The sequence below is a fragment of the Diadema setosum genome, chromosome 20 (assembly GCF_964275005.1).
Source record: "Diadema setosum chromosome 20, eeDiaSeto1, whole genome shotgun sequence".
Classification (NCBI taxonomy): Eukaryota; Metazoa; Echinodermata; class Echinoidea; order Diadematoida; family Diadematidae; genus Diadema; species Diadema setosum.
The window spans coordinates 30654179-30663158 of NC_092704.1; the positions used below are offsets into that span (position 1 = coordinate 30654179).

The window sequence follows — 8980 nt, forward strand, 5'->3', positions numbered from 1 at the left end:
ACACAATGCAGGCTCATGTGCGTACACACGTGAAGATGTTTCGCAACATCTTCCATAGGCGCCTATGGTGAGTGTTCGCCGCATTGGGATGCGATGCGTGAGCGTACCCTACTCCCATGGATGGCTGTGGGACGGGCACGGGCGCGGCGGGGGCCTTGCTAGCATGCAGTGCTGCTGCGACCGGCTGTCTGTCCAGCACATGCAAACGAGGTGAGCTGGAGGAAGGATCGGCGTTCTGTTGACAGCAGAAATGAGTGTGTGTTTAACTGTCTATCTCCTATAATTAAGCTAATCCTGCTGATCCACGACTGAGAGAGGAGCTTTAGCTTATACCCAGTACATTTTTGTAATATCTGGAATTCTGCTTTTTTCAGAGGGAATCTTACAAATCCGGGTAAGTAAAAAGCATCCACACTATCACCATGATCACAGCGAGACAATGCGTTTGTTTGCACTTAACTTTGCACTATGACTCTACCCTTGAATTTGGGCGCACGTAGACCCTGCTGCATGCGCTGCACCACTGGCTTGGCAGGGGCTGGGCCTTGGATCTGTTCAGCAAAATTATAAATTTTAAGTGATGTTGTGATGATAGCGATAGTGATGTAACACGACCATGACGACTGAGAGAGCAGAGGTCTGTTGGCTACTGAGACTACACTCTGACTAACACATTAACATTAACAAGTTAACAACTAAAGTTAAATAAAATTTATGGATATGTCCGCAAGGTAAACATTAACGAGGGTCAATTACATCAGGGATTAGAAAGAAAGATCCATCTGTCTGGAGGAGTCTTATATCTTTTTTGGAGGGGATCCGTGAAGCCAGACGCAGTCTCCACGGAACATTTCCCCAACGACTAGCTATACAAAGCCCAGTCGCTGTACATGGTACGTCGCGACAGGTCGGGCTACCCAACGACCAGATACAGACCGATCTTTTTTTGGTCAAATCAGGGATGCCAGGTTAAAGATTTCCTGTTTCAGTGCAATATGTTGTAAATATTTATACTACTCCTCAATATAGTACATTATATACCTCATCATATATAGATTCCTCTCATCTGATTGGTTAAAAGTGGAGTTGTGAAAATAGCTGTGCCCCATTTTTGATCAAAATGACGTCATGATTTACTGTCCCCTGGGCATAGAATCAACTGTGCCCTGTAAATAGGTTTGGAGACAGTCGCAACCCCGTACACATACTAGATCACTCATATGTCTACGCACCAATGATACGACTGCCGCGCTGTCGATCAACGTTGATTACGAGTGCTGTAAAAGAGACTAGAATCTATATTTTCGGTATCTATATTTCGGAATCTATATTTTTGGTATATAAAACAATGACAGCTTGATATTCAGGGCACAGTTAAAATTATGTAGGCCCTCGGTGATGTGAAAACCATAACTATGCCCTCAGCTTCGCTTCGGGCATAGTTATAACTTATGGTTTCCACATCACCTTGGGCCCATAGTGTCCCTCATAGCAGTCATTATTTGTATAATAATATAACTTATAGATAACTTTGCCCCTAAATTGCTTCAAACAAGCAATCTATTGCTGGCAGTGCAGTGTACTTTCTGGATGTAGATATCTCAAGTTGTGGGAGTGTCACTGAACCAAATTGGTCATCAGGAAGTGTTGACATTCATTTCGTCACTCAAAACGGCTACTCATCGTGCTAAACAACTCTTTCGTCATGATTGTGGGGGTGTGCTACCATTTCTAGACCTTGTAATGAATCTACATACATGGACTGACAAAAATGTGACGGTTTTGCAGGGAATAATTTTCCTGGTATCGCATCGCAATTTGGTATGCATTTTCACACCACTGCAACACAAACTAACTTTTGTGTAGCAGTTTTCTTACAAGTGTTCATGATATCATTGAAGATATTTTTCACCAGCTGAAATCGCTAATCAAATTTGAGTTTGAAAATTATTCCCTGGTTTTGTCAGTCCATGTTACGTATGTTCACCGCTAAGTCTAAAGATATACTGGAGTGTAAAACTAGGCTCACTGATATTAGGCTCATCTGACATGGAACTTTGTAATGTAATTTTCTCTCCTGCAGTGTTGACCTTCAAGTGAAGCTGAATGGTTGTCCCGACTGCTCTTGCCCACGTGTCGCGCCTGTCCGCTCCGAGACTTCTCTGTTGCTCTGTCTTCAAGAGGAACTTTCGCTCAGCCTTACACCTCAGAGACTCACAGACCCAAGACAACATGCCAACAGACGCTAACGGGATCGACGTGGCTGGAATGCGAAAGGCGTACAAGGTACCCAAGCTGCATCAAATTTTTACTTTTAAGATCATTGTGTTCAAAATACGTAACACGAAAACAGTAAATGGGAGGGGGGATGGGCAGTGAGTGATGAAATCAAATGCATAGCATGCTGATCTTTGCTTTGATAAAAATAAACTCTTGAGACAAGTTGCCAACCAGTTCACTCAAATGCAAACTGTTCTGTGAATCATGATATTGCTATTAATTATTATTATTATTTTAAAATAGTGTCATCTCTTCTACAGAGCATGGGCTATTATCATAATGTGGTTCTGCATCAAAGTCAAATTTAATGACTGGAGCACAAAAAAAAAAAAAAAAAAAAAAAAAACCCAGAAATGTTTCCATGCCTCACCTCCCAAGTCTCCCATTGATTTGTACACTTACTGACAAAAATACCAGGAATGTGTTTGATTCAGCAACCACAAGGTCATTACTAATACTATCACTAGAGATTTACAAGACTATATGTCATGTTTCATTTTAAGGAAATAAAGTTACAATTTGTGCACAGGTCAATCAGAGACTAGTGAGACCGCGCTCTGGTGAACTTTTTGTGAGGAGGGTTTACATTGTTTAATTATCCTCCATCCGCCTTCCTCCTAAATCCACAATCCTGTTACAGGCTGGCCACCAAGCCTTCACTGAGGGTGATCTCACCTCTCTAGACCCCATCACTCAGTTCTCCAGCTGGTTCAAAGCCGCCTGTGAAGCCACAGAAAACTCCAAGACAGAGGCTAATGCGATGACCATTGCCACGGCATCAAAGTGAGTGTCCCAATCGATGATGTACCACCAAGTAGGTGAAGCCACCACTGGAGCCCTAAAGTAGCATGAATTCAGACATTAGCATGATTTCAGTTTGCAGTAGTATCATGCATAGATAGGATAAGTATGGAATTCATTCCTGCGTGCTCTGTGGACTAATTATCTCCGCCAAGGGAGGAGGAGGTTAAGTGATCATCGGTGTTTGTCTGTTTCCAAAGTGACTCAAAAAGTTGTAATTGGATTTGAATGAAACTTGCAGAAAAATTTGATGGTAACAGGAGGAACAGCTTATTAAATTTTGGCATTGATTTGGAAATTTTCATGGTGTTTTGATAAATTTTTTATATTTTGGCACTTAAGGTCAATGAACTTTTGTTTCTAGCTGCTCTGTGGTAAGGCGCCACACAGCTGGAAACGGATCACTTAACTAAAGGCTTCTACAAATGTACATATTGGGAAATTCCATGCGTGTATGGAAGAGAGTTGTTGGCTTGGCGGAGGTAATAGGCTCTCCGAGTGTTTTCTAGTTTTTGTAACTTTGACTTGCTTTAAACTGTGGCAGACATGTATTGGCATCTCTCAGACTTGATGATGTAAGTAATGATGCACAACCAGCTGCCGATGAACTTAACTTTTTAGAAGTTCACATACAGAAGAAAAGTTAGTTTTGTTCACTTCTATGAGCAGTTGATTGTATAATTTATTATGTATGGTAGTAATGGAAGATAGAAAGAGGTCTCTTCTCAAAGGATTCAGGTCTGATAACTTAAAGTGCCCTCATGGGCTTTAGAGAAGATGATGTGCGACATAGTACTAAACCGACAAGTTTACAGCTAACATCTTTGTGAGGACTCGCAGTTATTGATTTGAAGAGATCTAGCAGGACATCTGAACAGAGTTTTCAAGCTTACCTCTCCCTGTTTGTCTTTTTGACAGAGATGGAAGGCCCTCTGCCAGGATGGTTCTCTTGAAAGGATACGATGAGACTGGGTTCAAGTTTTACACAAACTACGAGAGCAGGAAAGGAAAAGAACTTGTAAGTTATCACCCCCCCCCCCCCCAGCCCCTCCACCAGCTTGTCAGTTCAGTAAGAGATATGTATACAGTTGAAGAGTCCAAAGTAATAAATTATTTAAAAAATAAGAATTTACCAATCTAGGTGAATGATACCTGAGTGTGAGCCAGAGTCTATAAAACCATCTCATCAGTGTGGCTTCATGTAATGCAATAAAAACAGCTCCCTGCAAGCATTCGGTAAATTGAATCTATGTAATGTGTTTTAAATCTTCATTAATTTTTACTGATGATTAGCAGAATTTGGCTTTTATTTGATCTGCTGAGGGACTCCTTTGCTTTATGTCTAAGGGACAAAGAGTATGTTGTGGTGTATTGCTGAAACCTATTTTGCGGTTTTTGTTTCTACTTGTTATGTTGTGTCCATGTATGTGGTGTTGTGGCAATAGTTCTTTAAATTCTAATCAGTTTCCAACCATCATAAGGGAAATGGCCTTAGTTGAAATTCTTAAATAATTAATGAACAACAAAAGTCTGTGCAGAAATTTCATTTGATTTATGGTGGTGATGACAATTTAGCAGATTTCAAATGCTGTAACAGTGGAAGTGTCACAGTAACCAACATTTCGAATTGTTTTTACAGATGGAAAACCCATTTGCAGCCCTTGTGTTCTACTGGGACTTCCAGAGTCGCTCAGTAAGTACAGGATGATGTGACAGGCAAAAGCCATACCATGATACATGCACCATATCGTGTGTTACTTACAGTCAACCTTGCCTAAGTCAAATCTATTTGGACTGAAGGAATAGCTTTGACTTTAAATAGAGAAAATTTAACATATCAGGGATAAAAATCAATACCTGTAAAATATAAAGAGGACTTGAAAAGACATTTGACTTAGGCGATTATTCAGTTTATGCGAGGTCAACTTAAGCAAGGTTGACTATACCTCATTCGATCAATCCTCAATTTTGATTGGTTGAAATCAGGGGCATAATTCAATAGTTGCTTGCACCCTCCTGGTACACAAACTGTCCCATATAGTGCTCTTAGCGCTCATAGCATTCATAGCACTCGTAGTGTGCCTTTCAAGTACATGCGAGTATTCTCACGTGGTCATTATTGGCCGTCTGCTGGCTTACGCGATCTGTCATGGATATTTATGCAAACGAAATTTGCATACACCATGGACTAAATTCAAACTAACTTAATGAACTTTGGCCATAGTGTCTCTGCAAAAAATGATGATAGTTACAGAGGAATTGCAGACAACTTTCATAATTTCACATCATGTCGTACATATCGTCATTTAAGTTGCTACTAAACCCATAGTGTTCGAGACAACTTAATGCTCTTCTCATTATCAACAGATGATATATTTATGAAATTTATTGTGGTCCTTGAGCATATAAACCATTACTCTGAAAAACGCCATACAAATTACCCTGAACAAGGATGATGATATTGTAGACTCGCATATTCCAGTAATGTAGCTGTGTATTTCCATTGCAATACCAGCTTGCTTAACATATTCTCCTGTGTGGAATCTATGCAGGATTTCTGCTTTTGTTCAGCTTCTGTGAGCATCCAATTCTGCATTTTTATGGTGAAGCTGCTGCAAGTGCATGTATGTCATCATCCTTGGTCAATGTGATTTGTTACAAATTTTGAAAGTATTCTTTTTCTTATCACAGTCACTATAAATTATGTCACCCTCTACCTAGTATAACCCATCTGTAGATGTTTAAATGCATAAGTCAAAATATCATCCAGAGTTCTCTTTTAAACATAATGATATTTATTAATTTTCTAGATCAGAATTGAAGGCCCAGTTGTCAGGCTGACAGAGGAGGAATCGACGGAGTACTTTCACTCGCGGCCCAAAGCCAGTCAGATTGGTGCTGTTGTCAGCAATCAAAGCACTCCCATTGAAAACAGAGATGTAAGTATTTAAAGAATTAGTCAAGTTTTAATACTTATTAGTGGAAAATTGAGCAAAGAAAATGGGATTCCATCAGGATTCGAACCCTGAGACCTCCGGATGCTAGCCCAGTGCTCTACCGACTGAGCTATAGAAAGCCCTAGTTCAGTGTTTGTCCCAGAAACCCTAAATTCTAAATGCTCAAATGGTCATAAGCTATAGCAGTGTGTTTGCGTGTGACACACACGTACACACTTGAACCTGGCATAAACCCTAAGGATAATTCAACTTGGGGATAAATGCGAGGGATCACCGAAGTGATGTAGCTTTTGACACTTATCAGCTTAAACCTCAGCACTCTAAAGTTTTTTCCTCTTCTCGGTTTCTGTATCTTTAACCTGCCTATTTGTCTACCACAACTAAAAGACAAATTGGAGGGGGATCTCTGTCCTCATTTGGCACGAAAATTGAGTCAGTCAACAAGAACAACAACAATAAGATGTTTTTATATCGGGTAACAAGAGCTAGATAGCTTTAGGGTGGTGAGATACACAGGGCCAAGTCTGTGGTCTTTTTTTTTTTTAACAGTGTGCATCATCTTTAGTATCTCCATTGTAAAATTCTATTTTCTTTTAACATAAATCTGTCGTATTGCCTGAAGTATATTTTTAGTCAATGACAATTCATGAAATCTCTCTAATATGCATTTAATCTATCAGCAAACAGTTTGCATGGTTTAGACGACTGACAGTTACTATCAAATGGTTCTGAATCATGTGTCGTGCTACACAAAACTCCCCGCCGTGGGACAACATTCCGGCGCTCCCTCACAAAATCATACCTCCGCGAAATCTACTTGATTTTAGCACGAAATCTACTTGTTTTAACACGAAATCTACTGGATTTTATCATCCCAATGTTGGCAGCTCTGCCATGAGACAGGACCAAGATTTTGACCAGACTAATTCTTGTAAATGTGAAAATATGTCATGCATAGGGTTTGTAAGTAAATGCTCACAACTTATGAAAGAAATCATGCTTTAATATCTTTTTCATTATCTGTCATGACAGGTACTTACCAAGAAAGATGAGCAGCTCAAAGAGCAGTACAAGGATGAGGCTAGTGTGATTCCAAGACCTTCATGTTGGTATGTACGTGTATGTGTCTCAGGAGTCTTAGCTTTACAGGCAGCCTTCTAGCAAGGCCACATGTTCAATGCTGTATTTATTACCTCCACCAAGGGAGGAGGTTATGTTTTTATTTATGCTGTCAGTCTGTTAGTCCGTGTGCAAAATAGCTCTAAAAGTTGTGAACGGAATTGGATGAAACTTATGGGAAAGGTTAAAGGATGTGCACAGTTCTGGTCGAGGTGAGGATTTAGCTTTTAACATTTTGCAAGATATTCAAAAACCACTCTATGAGATGTCAAAGAGCATGCAATTCTAAGGGGTATCAAAAGTTTATTTTATGAAAATCAGTTTTGAAATGGCTGAGATATCCAGAAACAAGGTGAACAAACAGATCCTAATAAAAAGCGTGGCCTGTCGCCTTTTATTATTATCACTTTTTTGGATATCTCAGCCATTTGAAAACCAATTTTCATCGAATAAACATTGAATCCGTCTTAAAATTACATGATCTTTCATATTTCATAAAGGTTTCTAATTATCTCACTTAGGAATGTTCAAAACATGAATCCCCACCTCAACCAGTACTGTACAGTCCCTTTAACAATGACACAAGTAACAGATGATTAAATTTTGATAGTGATCCAGGAATTTTTTTATGGATTTTATGAAGGATTTTCAATATTTTAGTAGGTAGGGTCAGTGAGCTTGGGAGTTCAAGCTGCGCGTATTTGAGGTTTGCATGCACGCATTAAAGTGCGTGCTCTAGTTTCAGCTAGAGCAAAGCGTACCGCGCAGCTGAGGGGTGATGACATAATAAAAGGCTTCTATATTGGGAATTAGGGCAATTTATGGGCATGCATGCATATGGGTGGAAATCACTGATCTCTATGGAAGAACAAGATCATTGGTGAAAATTAGCTTCCTGGCAGAGGTCTGCATTTTCAGTGTGCTTCTCTAGTTTATTTTGAGTTCCATGTGTTTTTCTTGCAATTTGGGCCATTGCAAGACTGGGTGCACTGTACGGTTTAGTGAGTGTTAATGATATGTGCTTTTGTAGTACTAGCTTTGATTCTTGTGAACGCAGGGGCAGTAAAGGGCAACTGAAATCACAGCTTTGATGTTCAGACGCCACAAGCTATGAGGAAATGTGTATGATTTATATTTTTCCCCGAGTTATAGAGGACAAATATTTTATCAGAAAATTGTTGAAAGAATGTCTCTCCCCCCCCCCCCCCATTTTTAGTTCACATGAGACAAAGGCTCAAGTGAGTTATTACGATCATTTATTCCTTTCATTTTTCTCCCTCAGGGGTGGTTTCAAAGTGATTCCTGAGATGATGGAGTTCTGGCAGGGGCAGAGTAACCGGCTCCACGACCGCATTGTCTTCCGTTGGCCAGCAGAGGGTGAGGTGCCGGACGGCAAACTCCTCCACCAGGGAGAGAATGGCTGGATCTACGAACGTCTTGCACCGTGAGGACGACAGCTCCTCCTTCAAACGTACTGGGATCAATCAAACTTTTCTCATGAATAAAATCTTTGGCTTTGATGGACTGTGTTGTCTGTGGATCATGGATGGATTTGTTAAAGACTATGTACAGTGTAATCGACTACACCATACAATTTTGTGACTTTGAATCAACCCCGCTATCAAATGGTCTCAGGAAATTCTAGGTTGTCACAAAGTCTTGACTAACGATTGATCAGTATTTTGAAAACTAATATGTACCATACGTGTGTCGTTAGTGAGAGCTTGTAATTCCTAGCAATTTGGTTTGTTGGTGTGTAATAAGCTCTGTCTGTGATCCTGAGCCTGGATGTGTCAGTCATTTGAAATACAATGGACAGAAAC

At 40.1% G+C, this 8980-nt stretch overlaps 1 protein-coding gene across 1 annotated transcript; it reads left to right on the forward strand.

Annotated features, from left to right (window-relative positions):
• The first annotated feature begins 238 nt into the window (after positions 1-238).
• Positions 239-8605, forward strand: LOC140243776 (pyridoxine-5'-phosphate oxidase-like). The gene is made up of 8 exons (XM_072323447.1): positions 239-394; positions 2084-2286; positions 2921-3063; positions 4000-4099; positions 4721-4774; positions 5892-6020; positions 7071-7147; positions 8440-8605. Exons 2-8 carry the CDS (start codon positions 2107-2109, stop codon positions 8603-8605), a joined length of 849 nt encoding a protein of 282 aa, XP_072179548.1. The 5' UTR covers positions 239-394; positions 2084-2106.
• The last annotated feature ends 375 nt before the right edge of the window (positions 8606-8980 follow it).

Bases quoted from the DNA above. Each gene is read 5' to 3' on its own strand.
- LOC140243776 (XM_072323447.1), top strand. From the start codon at position 2,107: ATGGTTGTCCCGACTGCTCTTGCCCACGTGTCGCGCCTGTCCGCTCCG. The intron at 2,287-2,920 runs GTACCCAAGCTG...ATCCTGTTACAG, and splicing joins GAATGCGAAAGGCGTACAAG to GCTGGCCACCAAGCCTTCAC. The intron at 3,064-3,999 runs GTGAGTGTCCCA...TCTTTTTGACAG, and splicing joins ACCATTGCCACGGCATCAAA to AGATGGAAGGCCCTCTGCCA.